The 25,847-nt window shown below is 45.6% G+C and overlaps 1 protein-coding gene across 3 annotated transcripts in view; it reads right to left on the reverse strand.

Annotated features, from left to right (window-relative positions):
• Positions 1-216: 216 nt before the first annotated feature.
• LOC141108404 (phospholipase A and acyltransferase 2-like) overlaps positions 217-25,847 on the reverse strand; it is a 180,135-nt gene continuing 154,504 nt past the window's right edge. For all 3 annotated transcript variants that reach the window (XM_073599993.1, XM_073599994.1, XM_073599992.1), the window contains one exon: positions 217-1,046. In XM_073599993.1, coding sequence (XP_073456094.1) covers positions 906-1,046 — 141 coding nt within the window. In that variant the 3' untranslated portion in view covers positions 217-905. The remainder of the gene's footprint in view (positions 1,047-25,847) is intronic.

Below are 25,847 nucleotides of genomic sequence, written 5' to 3' on the forward strand. Positions count from 1 at the left end.
GGGAGCCAATCGCTATCAATCTGTCCAATGAGGAGAGAGACAGTGGTGGGAGTCGCTGCGCTCGTGCACATTGCTGGAGTGGATGGGCTCAGATAAGGAAAAGGGGGGACTGGGGGGCAGCTGCAGCATAGAAGGAAGGTTTTTCACCTTCATGCATGACAGGAGACCGTGACCGGCTCTCAATGGAGCGGATTGTCCTATGCATCTTTGGCTCCGTTTCAGGTCCGAATTCAGGAAAATTCAGGTTCAGTGGTAGCTACCCTGAAACAGAACACAGGGACGCACCAGACCCCTGCTGTGAGCCGCATCCGCACACAGTGTGAACCCAGCCTAAGGCTTTATAACCACTTTAAGGTAATGGGGACTTAAAATTTTGTTCTCTCAATAGTGACAATATTTCCAGAATAGCATTAGCATTTCAGAGGTTCCTTTCACTTGTTCCCTGGATGGTTTGACTTTATCAGCTATTGCCTGATTAGAGTCTCCCAGAGATCTTTGATTCTACAATGGCTTGATAGAATTATCTGGACATATCTGGTCTAGAATCCTTGGATCTGCTTCTTATGCTCAGAGCTGTACTCCTAATTGGTCCCTTTTTGTACCAGTCCAATAGGATATTTACAAACTTTTTTGGCTCCAAAACTCAAGCTTTATTCCAGGAATTTTTGAGGCCGCGCTCCTCTTCCTTTTCTTTTCTTTACTCTACTGTAGATGACATTGCACAGCTCTACCTTGGAGTTGCACTTCAATATGCTTTGTCTTTCTGTCCATATTCAGTATTTTACACAATTTCAATATAAAATGACAACAGTATTGCCTGTTTTTCTGTACTCCATATTGTTTATTGTAGAACTTTAATAAACATCTATTAAAAGGAAAAGTGTCTGGACATCTACGATGGACGATCAGAATACAAGGCGTTTTAAAAAATAGGTTCCCACAGCAACTCCAATACCTACGGGCACAGCAGCAGTAACAGCAAAACCAGTAGTAACAATAAAAGCACTTATAACTCCTTCAGTCGCGCTTATTGTTGCGTTCAACATCTGTTGAAAAAGTAATCACATGTTTATTATAGGCTTTATTTTATTTTAGATGCAACTGTGTCTTATTGTAAAACTAACATACTGTATATAGAGTGAAATGATCATTTAAAGCTAAACTCCAGGCATACAGCTAAATACAGTACATACATGAAATACATATAGGGGAACTGTTTTACCAAGCAAAGGATTGATATTTCTATCCATCCAGTTCTGAAATTTACACAGCTCTACCACACAGGACAGCTCTATTTGGAATAGTGGGAGACCGGATTTTTTTTCTGCTGCAGTTGAGTAAAATATATAGATCTTCCTTCTCCAGACTGTGAATGGACAGTGAAAGGAGAACCTGCAAATTGACACATTGACACACTCCTTGTTAGGTCATTTGCATGTAGCACGCTTGTCTGGTTTCCATACCTGCCACTTTCTCTCCCCCTATCTAAATAATGCTATACTGGGGTCAGCAAGAGGTTGATACCAAGTTAAATTCAGGTATTTACACTATGTGTATTTAAAAAAAAAAAATGGATTTTTTAACTGCTTACCTGTAAAATTCTTTTCTTGGAGTACATCATGGGACACAGAGCAACCATAGTAATTACTATGTGGGTTATACGCCACCTATAGGTGAATGGACACTGGTACAATCAAAAGACAGGAAGTCCCCCTCCCTATATAACTCCTCCCATACAGTGAGTACCTCAGTTTTTGTAGCAAAGCTATATATATATATATATATATATATATATATATATATATATATATATATATATATATATATCCCAATAAGAGGGGCGGGACCTCTATGTCCCGTGATATACTCCAAGAAAAGGATTTTACAGGTAAGCTGTTATAAAAAATCCTATTTTCTTTTTCTTTATCGTACATCACAGGACACAGAGCACCATAGTAATTACTATGTAGGATGTCCAAAAGCAATGCCATCTGAGGGGAGGGAGCCACAAATCAAAGCAGGCTGCCATCAGATGCGAGGACCTATACTGCTGCCTGCAGCACACTGCGCCCAAAGGCGGTATCCTCTTGCCATCCTACATCCACCTGATAGAATTTAGTGAATGTATGCACTGACGACCAAGTTGCCTTGCATACCTAAGTCACAGAAGACTGCTGATGCACTGCCCAAGATGCACTGACTGCCCTGGTAGAGTGCACTTTAACCCGAAAAGGTGAAACCTTTCTTTTCATACCATAGGCCTGAATAACAACCTGTCAAATCCACTTTGAAAATAGTCGATTTTGATGCTGCCTACCCTTTTCTGGGGCCATCTGGCAGCTAAAACAAAACATCAGTTTTCCTTATCTGAGCTGTCGCCTTTAGATAGGCTTTTACTGCCCTCACTACCCTGAGAGAGTAACAATTTTTCTTCCGCAGAACGAGGTTCTGGAAAAAAAGGAAGGCAGGGCAACATCTTGATTCAGAGGAAACCTGACACTACCTTAGGCAGAAAGGTTGGGTGAGGACACACCACCTTATCCTTATGAACAACTAGGTATGGCTCTTTACAAGAAAAAGCTGCTAATTCTGATACCCTTCTTGCGGAAGTTACCGCAACTAAGCACACTAACTTCCTTGTCAAAAGAACCAAGGAAATCTCGCGCATCGGCTCAAAAGGCTGTCCTTGTAAAACTGACAGAACCAGATTCAAATCCTATGGGCACAAGGGTGTCCTAACCGGTGGAGCCGTATGTGTTACCCCTAATATAAAGGGCCCGGACCAAAGAATGCGAAGCAAGCGGCCTTTGAAAAAAACACTGACAAGGCTGAAGTCTGACCTTTGATTGTACTCAAGGCCAGCTTTATTTCTACCTCCAACTGTAGGAAGGCAGGAATTCTACCCCTGAAAAACTTCAGAGGAAACCATCCTTTGGTTTGACACCAAGAAATATAGGCCTTCCAGACCCTATAATAAATGGTCCTGGAAGCCGGCTTCCTTGCATTAATCAGGGTAGCTACCACTGAACCTGAAAAGCCCCCGATTCTGCGTGTGTGTGCGTGCGTTGCGTGCATGTCCAGTGAATGGGCTGTGTATGCTACCTCCCTGGTGTAAACCACATAGTGAAATGGTAAGGCAATCAAGCTCACCTGCTTATGTAGTCCAGGTGTGGGGTGGGTCCCCGACCAACGTCATGCACAAGGAGTTGACAGTAAAATCCACCACCGGAGGTAGCACACACAGCCCATTCACTGGATACATACACGCGTAAGTTATGCACATTTTTTCTTAGCCCTTTCTTTTTTTGACACATACAACATACCCATTTATATTGGTGTGTGTATATATGTGTGTATGTATATATATACATTAGAGATGAAGCCGAACACCCCCTGGTTCGGTTCACACCAGAACCTGCGAACGGACCGAAAATTCGCGCAAACTTTAGAACCCCATTGAAGTCTATGTGACTCAAACGTTCGATATAAAAAGTGCTAATTTTAAAGGCTAATATGCATGGTATTGTCCTAAAAAGTGTTTGGGGACCCGGGTCCTGCACCAGGGGACATGTATCAATGCAAAAAAAAAGTTTTAAAAACGGCCGTTTTTTCGGGAGCAGTGATTTTAATGATGCTTAAAGTGAAAAAAAAGTGAAATATTCCTTTAAATACCGTACCTGGGGGTGTCTATAGTATTACTGTAAAGTGGCGCGTGTTTCCCGTGCTTAGAACAGTCCCTGCACAAAATGACATTTTTAAAAGAATAAAAGTCATTTAAAACTGCTTGCGGCTTTAATGTAATGTCGGGTCCCGGCAATATGGATGAAAATCAGTGAGACAAACGGCATGGGTACCCCCCCCCAGTCCATTACCAGGCCCTTTGGGTCTTGTATGGATATTAAGGGGAACCCCGCGTCCAAATTAAAAAAAGGAAAGGCGTGGGGCCCCCAGGCCCTATATACTCTGAACAGCAGTATACAGGCGGTGCAAACAAGACAGGGGCTGTAGGTTTGTTGTTAAGTAGAATCTGTTTGTAATTTTGAACTGGTACATTTTTAAAGTGTAGCTCCAGCCAAAAAATCTATTTTTAAGCTTTTTTGAAAACATAGGGTAGGGTTATCACCCCTGTAACATTTGTCTTGCTGTCTGTGCACCTCTTCAGAAGATTTCACCTCACTTTCTGTCCCAATGACAAATGTTTTTTGAAAATATGGGGTTTTTAGTGAAACAAGGATTGGTGATAAAGCATCAGTGAAGAGGAGACACGTTTTTCCCATATTAACTCTTACAGGAGAGAATTTCCCTTCCTAGGGGTATATTTCATCTCACTTCCTGTTGTCTCCTTCCGTTTGCAAGTAGGAGTCGTTTGTAAGTTGCATGTCTGAAAGTAGGGGCCTTCCCTATATACTCTGCAGAAATAGATGTTGGTGTTTCCACAACACTGTAAACCCTCACAGTTTCTCTTGGTGGGCGCAGGAATGGGCCCTGCTGTGAAATATTAGATCAAGAATTGTAATTACATGTCCCTGTTGAACAGGGGCAGAAAAATTGGGCCTTAGGCACTGGTGCCACAACACTGCAACCCCTCACAGATGCTATAGTTGGAGCGCAGGAATGAGCTCAAAAATTGTAATTACACGCCCCTGTTAAACAGGGTGTCAGGAGAATATTGCTTCCAGGCACTTCAGCCGTGTCCCTGCGTGCATGCGCGGCAGAACGCCGCATGTGCATTTGCGGCCCGGCGATCCGGTGCATGCACATGCGCACTGGTGCATGCCCTACGTGACCCTTGGGCTGGCCTATAAAAAGGACTCTGGCACACAGACCAATTGCTGGTTTGTCTTCAGCTTCCTGTGATTCTCTGTTTCCTGTTGTTTGATACCTGACTGCCTGCTGTGACCCGGATTGACCTCGACTCTTCTGCTTTTCTCCTGGACCTCACCCTTGGCTTGTTATATGGATTTCGCTCCTCTCCTGTGTTTGACCCTCTGCCTGTGACCCGGATCTGCCTACTGTCTCCTTGCCCTTGAACCTCTGCTTGTATCCTGGACTTTCCTTGTGTCTTCCTGACACACTACCTCAGCTTGTTTTGGAAATACTGATCCTGTGTGTGTTTGACCCTCAGCCTGGTTCTGGACTCTCTTGTACCCGCTCCGGCAAATCATCCATCTGCCAGTCTCTACACAGCTACTCCTCCCTGCAAGGACTACACGCAAGTGACCCCCTGCCTCCTGGGTAGCCTGTGCCTCTTTGTGCATCCACTCCCTGTCTCACCTCCAGGGGGTGGACTGCACTTAGTCGTAAGGGTGAACCGCTCTCGGCATTTCGGCCTCAGTAAGTACCTCTCTGATAGTACAAACCAGCCATGTTTCTCCCCTCGAGATACTTTGCCAGCAAGCATCAGCACTTACGGATGCAGTTCAGAAATTGCAAGATGGCTACACCCAAATAGATGGTCGTCTCCAACAACTTGCTGGTCCATCCGCAGCACATATCTCTGCTCCTGCAACCGTCAGCGGGTGCTCCTCTCAAGTTGAATCTAACCCCACGGTAATCATGGCTACCCCAGAACCCAGGGTCTCCATACCCGAGCGATTTTCTGGCGATCGCAAGAAGTTCCGAGCTTTCAAAAATGCCTGTTCTTTGTATTTGGCTTTACAGCCCAGGACTTTCTCCCCTGAGGTGGTAAAAGTGGGCTTTGTTATTTCTCTCCTAGCTGATGAACCACAAGCCTGGGCCCACAGCCTGATGGAACAGAGAAGCCCGGTAATAAACACAATAAACTCTTTCTTTGAAAGTATGGGACAACTCTACGATGACCCCCAACGCATGGCTACAGCCGAAGCTACTTTACATAATTTGTTCCAAGGGCGCAGGCCTGTAGAGGACTATACGGTTGAGTTTCGGAAATGGTCGGCTCACACCGGCTGGAACGAGCCTGCCCTTAAAGGGGTTGTAAAGGTATACATTTTTTCACCTTAATGCATTCTATGCATTAAGGTGAAAAAAACTTTTGACAATACCGCCGCCCCCAGCCCCCCCGTTTTACTTACCTAACACCTCGAAACTCAGCCGCTCGCTCCCGACCTCCATTTCACCGCCCAGCCTGGTCGCTGATTGGCTATAGTGGATGGATTGAAAGCAGGGATTGGCTCGCGCTGCTGTCAATCACATCCAATGACGCGGCGCGCCGGGGGGCGGGGCCGAGTGATACAGCGAGCGGCTATATCATGGGAGCGCGCCCGCAATAACTAACCACCATGCGAGGGAGCTCGCATTAAGGTGGTTAGTTCTTGCAGGGAGGAGCTGAAACAGCTACCGGGTGACCCCAGAAGAGCAGGTTCGGGGCCACTTTGTGCAGAATGAGCTGCACAGTGAAGGTAAGTATAACATGTTTGTTATTTTTTTTTTTAAATTACCTTTATAACCCCTTTAAGTATCAGTCTGCCAAGGGTTGTCTGAAGTCCTTAAAGACGAGTTGGCTAGGATGGAGACTCCTGCGACTTTGGAGGATTTGATCCAAACGGACACCAAACTGGACAGGCGCATGCGAGAGCAGCGCTCAGAATGCCTCCAGGTCCCTCGTCCCAGCTGGATGCTTCCTAAACCAACTCCCATCCATCCACCTTTTGCTGCTTCTCCAGCCTCCACCACTTCTGAGGTCGAGCCCATGCAATTGGGATTCCTCTCACCCCAGAAGAAAGACTATGCAGGCGTCAGGCCAACCTGTGCCTCTACTGTGGAGGGACTGGTCATTTTCTCCGCACCTGCCCTGTGAGACCTAGTAAGTCCTACACACCAGTTATCATGAACTATCAAGCCTCTGGTTTTTCACAGACTTATGTTACCCTCTTTGTTTCCCTACAGCTAACGGAAAAGTAAACCCCCCGCCAACCATAATTGACTCTGGAGCATGCAGCTGCTTCCTGGATGCTGCACTAGCTGCTAGCCTACATATCACTCTGTTAACCAAGAAACAAAGCTTCTGGGTACACTTGGCTGATGGGTCTCTCCCCCGCTCCGGACTTATCACCCAAGAAACAAGACCCATTCTTATCACCACAGACTCCAGTCATCAGGAGTTCCTGCGTTTTGACATCATTCCGTCACCGATGTTCCCCATCATATTGGGACTTCCCTGGCTACAGGCACATGAACCCCAAATCAGTTGGAAAAAAAAGGAAGTCTCTTTTTCCTCCAAATACTGCTTCCACCACTGCTTCCTCTCAGTTCCAGCCTCTTGTTCCATTGTTGTATCAATGCATTCAGCATGTACCTTCGGCTTACCTTGAGTATAAGGATGTCTTCGACAAACAACAGGCTGACCATCTACCACCCCACTAGTCGTGGGGTGGTAGATGGTCGACTGCCCTATTGATCTTTTACCAGGCTCTGAAGTCCCGTTTGGTCGCATCTTCCCGCTATCCGAAACCGAATTAAAGGCTCTCAAAGCTTACATTGACGAAAACCTGGAAAAAGGGTTCATTCGTCATTCCTCATCACCGGCCGGAGCTGGCATCTTCTTTGTAGAAAAAAAAACGGCTCTCTCAGACCCTGCATTGACTACAGAGAATTAAATAAAATTACCATTAAAAACCAGTACCCGCTCCCTCTTATCTCGGAGTTGTTTCAACAGTTCCGATCTGCCAGAGTCTTATCCAAGTTAGATCTTCGCGGGGCCTATAATCTCATTCGGATCCGGGCTGGCGATGAGTGGAAGACTGCCTTAAGGTCCAGGTTCGGGCATTACGAGTACCTGGTACCCGGATACCTTCCAGCACCTGGACATCTTTCGGGAATACCTTGATGACTTTCTAGTCGTTTACTTGGATGATAGCCTCATTTTTTCTGCCACTATTGAACTACACCAAGTCCATGTTAAACTGGTCCTCGCAATCCTTAAGAAACAAATTGTATCTCAAGGCAGAAAAATGTGAGTTTGAAAAAACAATGGTTCAGTTCTTGGGATTTATCATCTCCACCAACGGGGTCGCAATGGACCCTCAAAAGGTCAAGGCAATTCAGGAGTAGCCAGCTCCCATGGAAAAAAGGAGTACAGCAATTTATAGGGTTTTCAAATTTTTATTGGAGATTTATCGCTGGCTTCTCAGCAGTTGTAGCACCCATCACCCAGCTCAAACGCCAACGTAGCCGGTTTCTGTGGTCCTCGGAAGCTCAGGAAGCTTTTACCAAATTAAAGGCCTTATTTTCTTCCGCACCAATCTTACGGCATCCTGATCCTTCCCTGCCATTTGTACTAGAAATTGATGCCTCTGAAACGGCCACTGGAGCCATCCTCTCTCAAAGGCAAGGTCCCAAGGCCCTCCTGCACCCTGTAGCTTTTGCTTTCCGGAAGTTAAGCGCACCAGAGAAAAATTACGATGTTGGCGATAGAGAATTGTTGGCCATCAAGTTTGCTCTAGAAGAGTGGAGGTATCTGCTAGAGGGAGCATCCCACCCTGTCATGATTTTTACAGACCATAAAAATCTGGAGTACCTCAGGACAGCCAAACGTTTAAGACCCAGGCAGGCCCGGTGGGTCTCTTCTTCTCCAGATTTAATTTCCACATTGCATACAAGCCCGGTTCAAAAAACAGTAAAGCAGATGCACTATCCTGGATGTTCCATGAAACCTCTCAAGAAGTTGAAACCAGCACCATTTTGTCTCCACAAAATTTTTGTATGATCACACAGACCGACCTGTTGACCGCCATTAAAGCTGCATTTACAGCTGCCAGTCACTTTTCTGACCCTGAAATGCTCTCTTTGGAAAAACATGATGACCTTCTCTGGGCCTGGGGAAAAATCTTTGTCCCGCTGGAAGCAAGACCTCTAATCCTAAAAACATTTCACGACCATAAACTAGCAGGCCACTTTGGAACGCTAAAGACTGCTGAATTAGTGTCCTGTTCCTTTTGGTGGCCGGGCTGGAGACAAGAACGTAAGGACTATGTGGCTTCCTGTATTCCATGCCAGCGCAGTAAAGGGTCAAACATGAAGTCTTGGGGTCTACTAAAACCACTACCCATTCCTGAATGTCCATGGGCAGACATTTCCATGGATTTCATCATGGATCTACCGCCCTCAGGAGGGTTCACCGCTATCCTGGTTATCATTGAACGTCTCTCTAAAATGGCACATTTCCTGCCCATGGTGGGTACTCCCTCTGCTTCAGCTACAGCTGATATTTTCATCAAACAAGTTGTTAGACTCCATGGCATTCCTGTCAGTATTACCTCAGACAGAGGGGTCCAGTTTACATCCAAGTTTTGGAAAGAACTCTGTAAATCTTTGGAAGTAAAAATATGCCTCTCCTCTGCATACCACCCACAGAGCAACGGCCAGACGGAGAGAACGAACCAAACCCTGGAGCAGTATCTCCGATGCTTTTGTTCCGATTCCCAAGATGGCTGGTCCACTCTCCTACCATACGCCGAGTTTGCGTACAATAATTCCATTCATTCTGCCACTAATCAGACACCTTTCTGGTCAAATTTTGGCTTTCGTCCTTCATTTCTCCCAAATTCTCTTTCGGACATATCTGTCCCTGTGGTACAAGACCGTGTAATCTCCATCCAGCTGAACTTTCGGAGGATTCAGGAAGCTATGCAAAAGGCCCAAGATGACTACAGCAAGTATTACAATAAAGGAAGGAAGGAGAATCCAGTCTTCAGGGTGGGTGAAGAAGTATGGCTGTCAGCCGTTAACCTTAGATTGCCAGTTCCAGCACGGAAATTAGGGCCAAAATTCATAGGGCCCTTCAAGATCAAAAGGATGATCAATCCTGTAGCTTTTGAATTAGCCTTACCTAACTCGTACAAAATGCATCCAATATTTCACGCATCTCTTCTGAAACCTGTTACCCCTAGCCCTTTCCCTGGCAGGGAAGAACCACCTCCTCCACCAGTCATAGTTAACGGAGAAGACGAATTCAAGGTGGAAAGCATACTGAGTTGGAAGAAGAGGGGAAGACAGCTCCAGTATTTAATTAAGTGGAAGGGGTATCCCCCTGAGAACAATTCCTGGGAACCTTCTAAAAATTTGCATGCCCCACGTTTGGTCCAGACCTTTCATCAGGAACATCCTGAATTGATGTCCAGTTTGGGTGTTCAGAGGCCACCCCTCGGGGGGGGGGCACTCTCAGGAGAATATTGCTTCCAGGCGCTTCAGCTGTGTCACTGTGTGCATGCGCGGCGGAGCGGTGCTCCGGCGCATGCGCATTCGCGGCCAGGCAATCCGGCGCACGCACATGTGCATGCCCTACGTGACCCTTGGGCTGGCCTATAAAAAGGACTCTGGCACACAGACCAATTGCTGGTTTGTCTTCAGCTTCCTGTGATTCTCTGTTTCCTGTTGTTTGATACCTGATTGCCTGCTGTGACCCGGATTGACCTCAACTCTTCTGCTTTTCTCCTGGACCTGACCCTTGGTTTGTTATACGGATTTCGCTCCTCTCCTGTGTTTGACCCTCTGCCTGTGACCCGGATCTGCCTACTGTCTCCTTGCCCTTGAACCTCTGCTTGTATCCTGGACTTTCCTTGTGTCTTCCTGACACACTACCTCAGCTTGTTTTGGAAATACTGATCCTGTGTGTGTTTGACCCTCAGCCTGGTTCTGGACTCTCTTGTACCCGTTCCGACAAATCATCCATCTGCCAGTCTCTGCACAGCTACTCCTCCCTGCAAGGCCTACATGCAAGTGACCCCCTGCCTCCTGGGTAGCCTGTGCCTCTTTGTGCATTTACTCCCTGTCTCACCTCCAGGGGGCGGACTGCGCTTAGTCGCAAGGGTGAACCGCTCTCAGCATTTCGGCCTCGGTAAGTACCTCTCTGATACAGGGGCTAAAAAATTGGGCCTTGGACACTGGTGCCACAACACTGCAACCCCTCACAGATACTCTAGTTGGAGCACAGGAATGAGCCCTGCTGCAAAGTATTGCATCAAAAATTGTAATTACACACCCCTGTTAAACAGGGGCTGAAAAATTGGGCCTTAGGCACTGGTGCCACAAAACTGCAACCCCTCACAAATACTCTAGTTGAGTGCAGCAACGAACCCTCCTGCAAAATATTGCATCAAAAATTGTAATTACACACCCCTGTTAAGCAGGGCCTGAAAAATTGGGCCTTAGCCACTGGTGGCGGGCGGCGCCCAGAACCAAAAATGTTCTTACAAGCTATCAGCATGATCATTCAGGAGGAAGAGGATAATCACTCAGCAAAACAGGATAGTCACTCAACATCAGCATAGGCAGTCTTGAAGGGATCTGACATTTAAAAAAAAATTATTCGGTTACATAAGCATCAGGTGCTTGGTAGCTGGTGGTGATCCAAGACTGATTCATTTTTATGACGGTCAGTCGATCGACCGAGTCAGTGGACAGGCACACCCTGTGATCGGTTACAAAGCCTCCAACAGCACTGAATGTGCATTCCGAAAGAACGGATGCAGGACAGGCCAGTAGCTCAATTGCATACTGTGCAAGCTCTGGCCAGTGATCCATCCTCAAGACCCAGTAACCCAGACGATTTTCGGTGGGAAAGGTGTCCAAGTCAGATCTTGCCCCTAGGTATTCCTGCACCATGTAAAACAGACACTGACGATGATTGCTGGAACTGATCATACCTTGGGGCTGCGGACTAAAAAATTGTCTGAACGCATCGGTCAGACGACCACCTTCTCCAGCGCTCCTTCTTTGACTGACCGAAGCCTCAGCAACATGTTGTCCAGGAACAGGAGTTTGTAACCTCCAAGTCTCTGGGGACGCGTTGCACAGACCTTTCTGCAAGGCCTCCCAAAGATGTTCCATCCTCTGCTCCCTCTGCGACGGCAAGATAAGGTCCGCAACCTTACCCTTGTAACGTGGATCAAGGAGGATTGCCAGCCAGTATTGATCCCTCTCCTTGATACCACGAATACGAGGATCCTTCCGCAGGCTTTGCAGGATCATGGAGGCCATGCAGCATAGGTTTGCTGAGGCATTCCATCCGGAGTCCTCTGGGTCACTAAGGACGACATGATCCACAGCCACCTCCTCCCATCTACGTACAAGTCCATGGGTTTCTTAGGAATGTAAATGATCCCTTAAAGACTGCTGCTGATGCTGAGTGCCAGGCTCCACCTCCATGCTGACACAATTCTCCTCCTCTTCCTGTGTGATCGGCGGGCAGCACGCAGGAACACTGTCTGGATAAAGGGGGCCTTGAGAGCTAAGGAAGTCCTCCTCTTCCTGCCTCTGTTCTGCCTCAAGTGCCCTGTCCATTATTCCACGCAGTGTGTGCTCCAACAGGTGGACAATGTCACTGATGCATGCACTGTCACTGCTCACCATCCTCGTGGCCTCCTCAAATGGTGACAGGACAGTGCATGCATCCCTGATCATGGCCCACTGGCGTGGGGAAAAAAAAACGAGCTCCCCTGACACTGTCCTGGTGCCATAGTCGCGCAGGTACTCATTGATGGCCCTCTGGTGCGTGTGCAGCCACTGCAGCATGGCCAACATTGAGTTCTACCTGGTGGGCATGTCACAGATTAGGCGGTTCTTGGGCAGGTTAAATTCCTTTTGGAGGTCAGCCAGCCGAGCACTGGCATTATATGACCGGCGGAAATGCACACAGACTTTCCTGGCCTGCCTAAGGACATCCTGTAAGCCCAGGTACCTGCCCAAGAACCGCTGCACCACCAAGTTAAGGACGTGAGCCAAACAGGGCACATGGGTCAGTTGTCCCTGTCGGAGGGGGGAGAGGAGGTTGGTGCCATTGTAGCAAACCACCATTCCTGGCTTAAGCTGGCGTGGCGTTAACCACCTCTGAACCTGCCCCTGCAGAGCTGACAGAATCTCTGCCCCAGTGTGGCTCCTTTCCCCCAAGCACACCAGCTCAAGCACCGCATAGCATCTTTTGGCCTGCGTACTTGCGTAGCCCCTTGAATGCCTACGGAGCACCACTGGTTCTGAGGACAAAGCACAGGAAGAGGCCATGGAGGAAGAAGAAGAGGAGGGGGTGGAGGAGAGAGGTGTGTCAGAATCACCAATAGTAGCATTTTGGAGGCATGGTGGCGTAACAACCTCCAAAACTATTGCACCTTGTCCTGCATCCTTCCCAGCTGCCAGCAGAGTCACCCAATGCGCCATGAAACTTAGGTAACGTCCCTGTCCATGCCTGCTGGACCATGAGTCAGCGGTAATATGCACCTTACCGCTGACCGCCCTGTCCAGCGAGGCCAAGAGATTGCCTTCCACATGCCGGTAGAGAGCCATCCCTGAGAAAAAGTGGCATTTGGGAACCTGCCACTGAGGAACCACACATTCCACAAACTCACGGAAGGGGGCAGAGTCCACTAACTGAAAAGGTAGCAGTTGAAGTGCTAGCAATTTTGCCAAGCTAGCATTCAACTGCTGGGCATGTGGATGGCTGGGAGCGAACTTTTTTCTGCTGGGGCAGGGAAAAATTTGCCTGGTACAATCTGACGCCGGTGTACCGGAAGCAGATTGCCCGAAAGTACTTGGCTGTGACACACCTAATTCTACACCTTCATTCCTCTCAGTGCAGGTCTCAGAGAGGGCTGAAGGTATAGTGGGTTTGGAGATCCCAGCTGATGAAGAGCAAGGAGAGGTCCTCTTTGTTCTTTGGTGTGGGTCTTTTAGGTACGCTTGCCAACGAACTGCATTGCAGATCAACGTATGTCTGGTCAAGCATGTGGTGCCCAAGCGGGTGATGTTTTGGCCACGCGAGATACGCTTGAGACATATGTTGGAAATGGCAGCGGTGCGATCTGATGCACTCGTCTCAAAAAAAGGTCACACCAAAGAACTTTTGGAATAATGCGCAGAGACAGCAGCGCCCTGCACATGCGGAACTCTGGGGTGTGATGCAGTCAGTGTGCTGCCCTTAAGATGGCCCCTGGAGGGCATCCTGCCTCGTTGGTGATGTGCCTCCTCCTCTCTCCTATCAGGCACCCACGTGGAGTCAGTGACCTCATCATCTCCTCCCTCCTCATCACTGGAGCAAACCTGGCAGTATGCTGCAGTTGGGGGAACATGACTGCCAGATTGCTGTCCTTCTTGGGCACCCCCTCTGTCTGGGCTCACGTTACTGCCTTCCTCTAGCCGAGTACCATCATCAGAGCCTTCAAAACACTGGGCATCCTCCTGGAGCATGTACCCAACACTGTGGTCAAACAGTTCGGGGGACTCCTCAGAAGGACATGGTGGGGCTAGGGAAGGAGTGACTGATGCCATTGAGCCGAGGGAAGAGGCTGTGTTGGCAGCTGCTTTGCCAGACAAAGTACCCTGAGCCTGGGTGAGAGAGGATGAGGAGGATGAGGACAGCTTGGTCATCCACTCGACCAAGTCTTCCGCATGTTGCGGCTCAACACGGCCAGCTGCCGAAAAAAAGGCCAAACGTGTCCCACGGCCACGTGCTGATGAGGATGCACCGTGTCCATGACCAGCACTGTTGCCTCTAGACACAGACTCTGCTTGCCCTCTTTTATTGGCTTGTGACTGCCTCTCCTTGTTGTTGGTTTTTCAGACATACTAATGGCCTGCAGTGAGATGTAGCTGCACAAAACTGGGATGTATATATATACCGATACTGCAGCTAGCAGAATCAACTGCCTGCCTGTAGTATTATTAGTATGAGAACACCTGCACTTGTCTTCAGGTAGCTATACTGTAGGTGCAACTGTGCAGGGTTACACAGTACACTAACTGTAAATACTTCAAGAGCCTGCCTGTGCTATTAATAGGATCAGAAGAAGCACACAAGCACCTGTCTTCAGGTAGCTATACTGTAGGTGCAACTGTGCAGGGTACACAGTACACTAACTGTAAATACTTCAAGAGCCTGCCTGTGCTAATAATAGGATCAGAAGAAGCACACAAGCACTTGTCTTCAGGTAGCTATACTGTAGGTGCAACTGTGCAGGGTACACAGTACACTAACTGTAAATACTTCAAGAGCCTGCCTGTGCTATTAATAGGATCAGAAGAAGCACACAAGCACTTGGCTTCAGGTAGCTATACTGTAGGTGCAACTGTGCAGGGTTATACAGTACACTAACTGTAAATACTTCAAGAGCCTGCCTGTGCTATTAATAGGATCAGAAGAAGCACACAAGCACTTGGCTTCAGGTAGCTATATTGTAGGTGCAACTGTGCAGGGTTACACAGTACACTAACTGTAAATACTTCAAGAGCCTGCCTGTGCTATTAATACGATCAGAAGAAGCACACAAGCACTTGTCTTCAGGTAGCTATACTGTAGGTGCAACTGTGCAGGGTACACAGTACGCTAACTGGAAGTACTTCAAGAGTCTGCCTGTGCTATTAATAGGATCAGAAGAAGCACACAAGCACTTGTCTTCAGGTAGCTATACTGTAGGTGCAACTGTGCAGGGTACACAGTACACTAACTGTAATTACTTCAAGAGCCTGCCTGTGCTATTAATAGGATCAGAAGAAGCACACAAGTACTTGGCTTCAGGTAGCTATACTGTAGGTGCAACTGTGCAGGGTTATACAGTACACTAACTGTAAATACTTCAAGAGCCTGCCTGTGCTATTAATAGGATCAGAAGAAGCACACAAGCACTTGGCTTCAGGTAGCTATATTGTAGGTGCAACTGTGCAGGGTTACACAGTACACTAACTGTAAATACTTCAAGAGCCTGCCTGTGCTTTTAATAGGATCAGAAGAAGCACACAAGCACTTGGCTTCACTGACTCGACCTGCCTACTCTATCTAACTTAAATCAAATGACACTGTCTCTCTCTCTCTGTCTGATTCTCTCCGCCGCCACAACACACTACACAAGGCCGCCATGCAGGCAGCCTTATATATTGTGGGGCATGTACTAAACCCCCTGAGCCATAATCGGCCAAAGCCTCCCTGGATTTGGCCAATTACGGCTCTCTGTACACACGGCGCTGTGATTGGCCAAGCATGCGGGTCATAGTGCATGCTTGACCAATCATTAGCCAGCAATGAACTGCGATGCCGCAGTGAATTATGGGCTATGACGCGCCACTCGAATTTGGCGCGAACGGCCCATAACGTTCGTAATTCGACGAACGGTCAAACACACGATGTTCGAGTCGAACCCATCCCTAGTAGGGACTGATGTGAATGTACAATATATATGTAAAGTGCTGTGTAAAATGACGGCGCTATATAAGTACCTGAAATAATGATAATATTTGGAAAGGGTTGAAGGACTTTTTTCTTTTTTTTTGGTTCAATAGACTTCAATGGAGAATGTTCAAAAAAGCATGCAGTGCGTTGTCGCGATTTGCGTTCTTTAATTTGCCAAAAACAAATTGGGCAAAAAAAATGCAAAACGCAAATCGCAGCAAAATTGCATGTGCAAAAACGCACAGCAAAAAGCACTGCAGACACAAATCAAAAGCAAACTGCAAGTCTTATGCTAGCCATACACGTATCGATTATTAGATGAGAATATTTATGACGAAAAATCTTTGTACATTTGTTGAATGAAAGAATGTCGTTTGAAAATTTCACTTGCTTTTAACAATTAGTTTTAAAATGAATGTAATTTCGGAACAAGAAACACATATGCCGCGTACACACGATCGGATTTTCCGATGGGAAATGTTCGATGGTAGCTTGTTGTCGGAAATTCCGACACTGTGTAGTCTCCATCGGACATTTTCCATCGGAATTTCTGACAAACAAAACTTGAGATCTGGTTCTCAAATTTTCCGACAACAAAATCCGCTCTCGTAAATTCCGAGAGTGTGTAGACAATTCCGATGCACAAAGTTCCACGCATGCTCAGAATCAAGTACGAGACGGAAGCGCTCGGCCTGGTAAAACTAGCGTTCCTAATGTAGATAGCACATTTGTCACGCTGCAATTTTTTAAATCTTTTAATGCAGCGCATTCTCTTCTTCTTTAGAATGCTAGAATAATCACGTTTTTTTTTGCTGCTGATATTCACACAGAGTTCTCTTTATTATTTCTCGTGATCTCATGAATAAATGTTTTATTTATTTTTTTCGTCAGATCTCCATAATAATGTTTAAAATTTTTATTTATAGTGTTTTTCTTTTTTTATCCCGATCTCCTATTTTTTTATTTTATTTATAGTGATCTCCATAATTTTTTTATTCGTATTGTGTCAAGTTACCACAACACCATTTTTATCTTGTATTTTTTAACCTCAAGGAGGTTGGTGTTGGTGTCCCTTGTTAATTTGACCTTGTATTTTTGAAATGTACCTGCCTACTCACAACCAAACTGTCCCTTTTGAAGTAAAACACATAGGCAAGTATTTCTGAAAAATAAATAGCCATTTATTACGGGTCATAACAAAATAAAGAGGAAGACAATGCTGGAGAAACTGCTGAAATTTGAGAAGCCTTTGTACCCCAGGGCACACCTCAATTATTTTACAGTCAAAATTGGTGGCCTGAGGAGTCCTTATAATAGTGAGTAGGGATGAGCTTCGAATTCGAGTCAAACTCATGTTCGACTCGAACATCGGCTGTTCGCCAAACAGCGAACAATTTGGGGTGTTCGCGGCAAATTCGAAAACTGTGGAACACCCTTTAAAAGTCTATGGGAGAAATCAAAAGTGCTAATTTTAAAGGCTTATATGCATGATATTGTCATAAAAAGTGTTTGGGGACCTGGGAACATGTATCAATGCATTAAAAACAGCCGTTTTTTCGGGGTCAGTGATTTTATTAATGCTTAAAGTGAAACAATAAAAGTGTAATATTCCTTTAAATTTCGTACCTGGGGGGTGTCTATAGTATGCCTGTAAAGGGGCGCATGTTTCCCGTGTTTAGAACAATCTGACAACAAAATGACATTTCAAAGGAAAAAAGTCATTTAAAACTACTCGCGGCTATAATGAATTGTCGGTCCGACAATACACATAAAAGTTCATTAATAAAAATGGCAGATAACAGTCTGGTATGGATTTTGAGGGGGACCCCCACGCCATTTTTTTAAAAAATTTTGGCGCGGGGTTCCTCTTAATATCGATACCAGACCTGAAGGGCCTGGTATGGAATTTAGGGGGACCCCCACGCCATTTTTTTTTTTTTAATTTGGTTTGGGGTTCCCCTGTAGTTTTTATCAATGAACTTTTATGTGTTTTGTCGGACCGACAATTCATTAATAGCCGCGAGTAGTTTTAAATTACTTTTTTTCCTTTGAAATGTCATTTTGCTGTCAGACTGTTCTAAACACGGGAAACATGCGCCCCTTTACAGGCATAATATAGACACCCCCCAGGTATGAAATTTAAAGGAATATTACACTTTTATTGTTTCACAAAATCACTGCTCCCGAAAAAAAGGCAGTTTTTAAAAATTCTTTTTGCATTGATACATGTCCCCTGGGGCAGGACCCATGTCCCCAAACACTTTTTATGACAATAACTTGCATATAAGCCTTTAAAATGAGCACTTTTGATTATTCATGTTCGTGTCTCATAGACTGTGGGTGTTCGTGTGTTCGAACAAATTTTTTGCCTGTTTGCAAGTTCTGCTGCGAACCGAACTGGGGGGCGTTTGGCTAATCCCTAATAGTGAGCACAATCCGGTCCAGGACTACAAGAGATCATGAACAGCAGCAGATGACATATCTGTCCCCAGGCTGTGGTCTTACAACAGCCTGCGTCTTTTGTCATACCAGACTGAACCCAGGCCATCACTCTCTTGTCTTCCTTCCAGGCTGTGGCCCTCAACCCCTTATGTAGGGCTTGTAAGATAACTTCCTCACATAAGAGGCGTTGACCCTCCTCCATTTCCTGCATTTTGCAGGCTGCCATGTAGACATAGTCGTCTTGAATATTGGGGGTTTTGAGGGCCGCAGTAGCCTTCCGAAATAGGCCAAATGCAGCCTCCTCCAGGTTACTCCTCTTCCTGGGACTTTTTTTTGGAATGCGGAGGGGAGGGACCTGGGATTCGGTTAGGCTACTGGGCCCGGCCACCTCCTGTCTGCCACTTTCCACAGCCTGGCTGAGGCTTCCTGTGTATGAAAAAGGGACATAGTTTTAGTTTTTGGTTCATCAATCACACACAATTTTCAGCTCATGACTGTTGCATATTGAATGTTAACAAATAGAAAAGACTATCATTCTGACCCCAGCATTTTTCATTCTTGTCACAATCATTTGTGGCCACTACTGTGTATTGATATGTAAAACACTTTGTAAAATCATAAATTAATGATCAATAATAACATCTAGTTAACATCATTATTTATTTGCCTAGAAATATGTTGAACAATGCTATACCTGGCTCAAGCTGGGCTCCTCCACTTGTTCTTGGCTGGAAGGCCCAGGAAGCCTCAGCTGAGGTGAAAGGAAGCGTTGAAGGATGACTGGAGAGTGTGGGCCTGGGTTCCCTCTGGTCTGCAAGAAAATGCAGTCTGTCATAGTACCACAGCCTGGGTACATAAATGTCATCTGCTGCAGCTCCTGATCTCTGGGAATCCTGGACCTTCTTGCGCTCCCTATTATAAGTGCTCCTCATGCCACCAATTAGGACCTTTAAATAGGGGATGTCTGCTGTGGGGATCACCGGCTTCACAAATTCCAGCAATTGATCCAGCGCTGCCTTCCTCCTTGTTTTATTGTTATAAAAGGGGTGGTTTACCTGCCACAGACAGGGCAGCTCCCTGTACATATCAATGAATACGGGCTGATCCTGATCATTCAATAGATCTATTTTCTCGGCAAGACACAACACAAGACAAACCCTAATGTCAGGCTAAACTCTCCTAATCTTGTCCCAAAATAGGCCTCAATCTATAAGCAGTATAGGCCACTGATGCACCAAGTTAAAATTGTACCTTTGTTATAACGATCGGTGCTTCCAATACTCCTTCTTCCGCTCACAGATCGTACGTACAACGCACGCGTGTTATGCTTTATATACACTGCGCATGCATGAAACTCCGCCCGCCCCTGACGTTCTTTCTAGTCTATTCTCCGCCCCTTGTCTTTCCGTGCAGTGGAGTATGTCCTTTGTAGAGATGGTGGAGATGGTGGACATCTTGAAGAGGGCCGACTATGATGGGAAGTATGGACCTTACCCAAACTCAAATGTGAGAAAGGCCAAGATCATGACTAAAGTTGTGAAGAGTCTGTGCCGGAATTTTGGGGTACGGCGATTGAAGGATCAACTGAGGACATGAAACTGAAGGAGCAGGATCAGTACAGAAAGATCAAGAGAGTTCTGCAAAAGTAAGTAGTTGTCATGTGTTCCTATTATTATTATTACTTGCTTGCTGCTCCATGTGCTTTTCTTTACTGTTGTACAGTTTAAAATGGCAACTTTCAGGTTTCTGGGCACATAATCGTTCGTACTAAACATTGTTCGTTCGCCCACTAATACACACGATGTTTTTGGCAGATGCAGGTTAACTACATTTGTTTGGGCCTATTTTTATTAAAAGAAGTTTATTACATTGTTGTCTAGATGGGTTTGTAACTAGAATGAAATGTAAACTTGATTCAGTGTAAGGAGAGGACACTCAGCAGCTGTTTACACATCTGGACGCAGGAGCACTAGTGTGGGACACCAGAACAAACTTTTTAGGGTGTCCCACACAGGTGCTCCAGTGGATACTAGGGGTTTCTCCATGTGTGAAAATTGTACAAAAAATGTAAGTATTCCAGCTTTAGAAAGGGAAAAAAAGGTCTTTAGCTTGGATCTCTGCCCATAATGACAATTATACGACACCTCCAAGCAATGTTTCATATTCCTATTTCTTGACTCAAATATCTGTGTGCCAAGTATACCTTTTTTGATTCACATAGGGGATAAAAGACTCGAACGGGACATCGGAGGAAACCAAGGACCCCCAACCTCATAAAGAAGGGGAAATACCAACAACACAATCTGAGGATGTGGAGGATGGAGAGGTTTATGAAGTGGGCAAAATAGTGACCACAACAGGTGAGTGTCTGAGACCACGGCTTCAGTTAATAGATGTATGCCTGCATATTTATAACACATGGTGTGTTTTTTTAATTTAAGGTGATGTGGATGTTGTTGAAGAAGAAACTCATTTCACAAGTGCAAGTGCACAGATCCTCATTGGGGAGATCATGGTCTGCAATCGTGATTTACAGAAGATCAAGGAAGACATCGATGTTGAAAAAAGACTCAAAAACATAATTGATGTTTTAGGCAGAATCTAAAACACACCTAAAGTCTTCATTTTGCCAAATTTTGAAGATGCACACAGTGTACCAACATGTGCTATCTGCCATCACGGGATATCAATGTACGTGTTTTAGGGGTGCAACCCCTTCCTCGTAACTAAAGTAGTAGATGAGAGGAAGGGGTTGCACCCCTAAAACACGTCCATTGATCCCCCATGATGGGAGCTAGCACATGTTGACATTAGGTGTGGGATCAGGAGGGAAATCCCCATTTTGAGTCTCAATTTGTGTGCATCTTCAAAATTTGGCTTTCACAGGGGTGACATCACCCCTCTGATGAAGGCAAGATCAACACAGTTTGGCCATAATAATGTCTGATCTTGCCTTAATTTTTTCAAAGTTGAACTTTGTAAGTTCCTGAGTTGGGTATTGTTTTATGGTTTTAAACATACCTATTTAACACAAAAAATTCTATTTGTACCGTCTATACCAAAAATGTTATTACTAAAATATCTTGGTTTGTTCAAAAACCCTTTTCTAATGCACATGTGAATGTGCACTAAGTGAAAAATTTAAAACTCAACAATGTGTGGCTTCTTATTTCAATGCTCAATAGCAGTTTTTGGAGTAAGTTGTTGTTTCCAGTGACAATGAGGGCAAATTCACTTTGCACTACAAGTGCACTTTCAGTGCAGTTTCAAGTGCAGTTTCAAGTGCACTTTGAGTGAAAAGTGGATTTTCCTTTAGTAAATAACTCCCACAGTGCTTTATAATTTGCCACAATCATGCCATTTTCGTGACTCACCAAAATTCATTCATAGTGCTGAAAATGATGAATATTTTGATCAGTAATGCATTGCATACATTAACAACAAAAAGAAGGTGTGTGTGGCAGACCCACAACATAATAGTTCGCTGAAGAAGAGATTGTCACCTGATGTATCAAAGAAATTACGCTTGCACTATTGAAGAAAATGGCCAAAAAGAAAAGCACATTGGATAACCGAGGAGACAGCTAAAAGAAACAGAAGCAGTAAAACAAAGGAAATATTATTTCATTTAAAAAAAAAAAAAATAGTTTTTAAAATGTTTATTAAACATTTTCTGGCATATCAATGGCCCCCCTACCCGCAAAGTATTCCATAGATTTTTGAATCTCTTCACATGCGCTTTGGGGGGGGCAAGCCAGGGCGGCCTGATTCAAGTGCCGTCAGGGTTGTTGTTTTTTCGGGAAATCCGGCCTCAGGAACAACTGACGCCACATAGTTTGTCGAATTTTTCCGTAACAAATTATGGAGTATGCAACATGCAAGGACAATGTGATTCAGTTTATATTCCGCCATGTTGCTTGCCGTAAGGAATAGGCGGAACCGGCTGGCCATTATCCCCAAAGCGTTCTCCACCACTCTTCTGGCTAAAAACCCCTGTGATCCGGGGTGAGGATCCTCATGGGGAACGGCCGGATCAGGTGATCACCCAGCCCAAACGCTTCATCAGCGACAAAGACAAACAGGAGTCCTTCCATGTTATCTTCAGCAGATGGCAATCCCAAGCCACCATTCTGGAGCCGTGTGTAGGACTCGGTCTGGGCGATGACTCCACCATCCGACATCCGGCCATTCTTCCCCACGTCCACATAGAGAAACTCATATGTTGCAGACACCACCTCCAACATCACAATACTATTAAACCCCTTATAGTTGTAATAGTATGACCCCGAGTTGTTCTTGGCTGGAAGGCCCAGGAAGCCTCAGCTGAGGTGAAAGGAAGCGTTGAAGGATGACTGGAGAGTGTGGGCCTGGGTTCCCTCTGGTCTGCAAGAAAATGCAGTCTGTCATAGTACCACAGCCTGGGTACATAAATGTCATCTGCTGCAGCTCCTGATCTCTGGGAATCCTGGACCTTCTTGCGCTCCCTATTATAAGTGCTCCTCATGCCACCAATTAGGACCTTTAAATAGGGGATGTCTGCTGTGGGGATCACCGGCTTCACAAATTTCAGCAATTGATCCAGCGCTGCCTTCCTCCTTGTTTTATTGTTATAAAAGGGGTGGTTTACCTGCCACAGACAGGGCAGCTCCCTGTACATATCAATGAATACGGGCTGATCCTGATCATTCAATAGATCTATTTTCCCGGCAAGACACAACACAAGACAAACCCTAATGTCAGGCTAAACTCTCCTAATCTTGTCCCAAAATAGGCCTCAATCTATAAGCAGTATAGGCCACTGATGCACCAAGTTAAAATTGTACCTTTGTTATAACGATCGGTGCTTCCAATACGCCTTCCTCCGCTCACAGATCGTACGTACAACGCACGCGTGTTATGCTTTATATACACTGCGCATGCATGAAACTCCGCCCGCCCCTGACGTTCTTTCTAGTCTATTCTCCGCCCCTTGTCTTTCCGTGCAGTGGAGTATGTCCTTTGTAGAGATGGTGGAGATGGTGGACATCTTTAAGAGGGCTGACTATGATGGGAAGTATGGACCTTACCCAAACTCAAATGTGAGAAAGGCCAAGATCATGACTAAAGTTGTGAAGAGTCTGTGCCGGAATTTTGGGGTACGGCGATTGAAGGATCAACAAAGGAAATATTATTTCATTTAAAAAAAAAAAAATAGTTTTTAAAATGTTTATTAAACATTTTCTGGCATATCAATGGCCCCCCTACCCGCAAAGTATTCCATAGATTTTTGTCTCACTTCACATGCGCTTTGGGGGGGGCAAGCCAGGGCGGCCTGATTCAAGTGCCATCAGGGTTGTTGTTTTTTCGGGAAATCCGGCCTCAGGAACAACTGAGGCCACATAGTTTGTCGAATTTTTCCGTAACAAATTATGGAGTATGCAACATGCAAGGACAATGTGATTCAGTTTATATTCCGCCATGTTGCTTGCCGTAAGGAATAGGCGGAACCGGCTGGCCATTATCCCCAAAGCGTTCACCACTCTTCTGGCTAAAAACCCCTGTGATCCGGGGTGAGGATCCTCATGGGGAACGGCCGGATCAGGTGATCACCCAGCCCAAACGCTTCATCAGCGACAAAGACAAACAGGAGTCCTTCCATGTTATCTTCAGCAGGTGGCAATCCCAAGCCACCATTCTGGAGCCGTGTGTAGGACTCGGTTTGGGCGATGACTCCACCATCCGACATCCGGCCATTCTTCCCCACGTCCACATAGAGAAACTCATATGTTGCAGACACCACCTCCAACATCACAATACTATTAAACCCCTTATAGTTGTAATAGTATGACCCCGAGTTGAGGGGTGGGACTATGTGGATGTGCTTACCATCTATTGCCCCTGAGCAGTTGGGAAAGTCCCACCGCTAGCAAGACTGGGAAGCCACAGTCTGCCATTCCTGTGACATTGAAGGAAACTGTGGAGTCAAACGACAAAAAACAAATTAGTAATTTTGCACATAAACATTGCAAGCAGATTAAACACAAACATTCTTGGCCAACATCAGGATTAACATTTATTTGAAGGAGTATTTAAAGACAAATATATAAAGTACACTTATCAGATTCCTCACCCCTTCTGATGGCCCATTGTAAAAATTTTAGGGTGGGGGGAGATGTTTTGAACAGGTAACCCTCTCCACTTCCATGAGAGCTGAATGCATAAATAATGTGTTTAACTTTGGCCAGCCCTTCCTCACTTACACTATTGGCAACCCACTGGACAGGTAAGAAGTGTCATAATAAAAAAATTAAATACACACTGTACAAATTGAAGCACATATTTACATTCTGCAATTACCTATTAAGATAATAAGAGAACAAAACTTTAAACAGTACCATTTGAAAGTATTCAGGCAGGTCCTTGGACTACCCAAAACACATTTTAGGGGTGTTTAGGGTAAAGCACTACTAAGGAGTTGACAAAATACATTGTTAAGTGACTAGGCTAGCTGTGTATGGGCCCAGGATAGCATGCTGGGGAGGTTAGTGAAGGCAAATATGCATGAAGAACAAAAAAGGAACTTTAAAAACTTCCAGCATGCATGAGGACAAAGGGGGCATTCACAGCATATTACAATCATGGTAATTATGGAATGATGGAAGAAATACAATACATTAGCAAACATTAAATACATATAATGTGATGTTAAAGGAAAAATCTTACGTTAATATAGTCCTTCTGCAGGACCTGAATGATGGCAGAACAGGTCTCTGGAATAATGATTCCCAGAGCCGGGGGGGGGGATGCCTGTCGAGAACTTGATGTCCTGCAGACTTCTCCCCGTCGCCAAGTACCGCAACATGGCGACTAGCCTCTGCTCAGGAGTGATGGCTTGCCGCATGCAGGTGTCCTGCTTTGTAATATAAGGGGACAGCAAAGCCAACAAACGGAGAAAAACGGGGTCCGTCATCCGGAGATAATTTCTGAAATCATCAGGATTATTCTCCTGGATCTCCTGCAACAAAGGCATGCGCAAAAATTGGTCACGCTGGTGCAACCAATTCTTGGTCCATGAACTCCTCCCCCCCCTGTTCATGGACTGAACTTGGGTCAAAGTAAGAACCCCAACACCAAGCCCCTGCACAGCACGAACTCTGCGACGAGTACGTAACCACAACATGGCTTCAAAACGGTTGGCTGGTCAGAACGAACTGAAAAACAGAAAGGCCTGAGAAGAGCGAGCTGAAAATCAGAAACGAGCGGACAAGAATGCACTGTTAATCAAATACGTACT

Source organism: Aquarana catesbeiana, linkage group LG09 (genome assembly GCF_042186555.1).
Source record: "Aquarana catesbeiana isolate 2022-GZ linkage group LG09, ASM4218655v1, whole genome shotgun sequence".
NCBI lineage: Eukaryota > Metazoa > Chordata > Amphibia > Anura > Ranidae > Aquarana > Aquarana catesbeiana.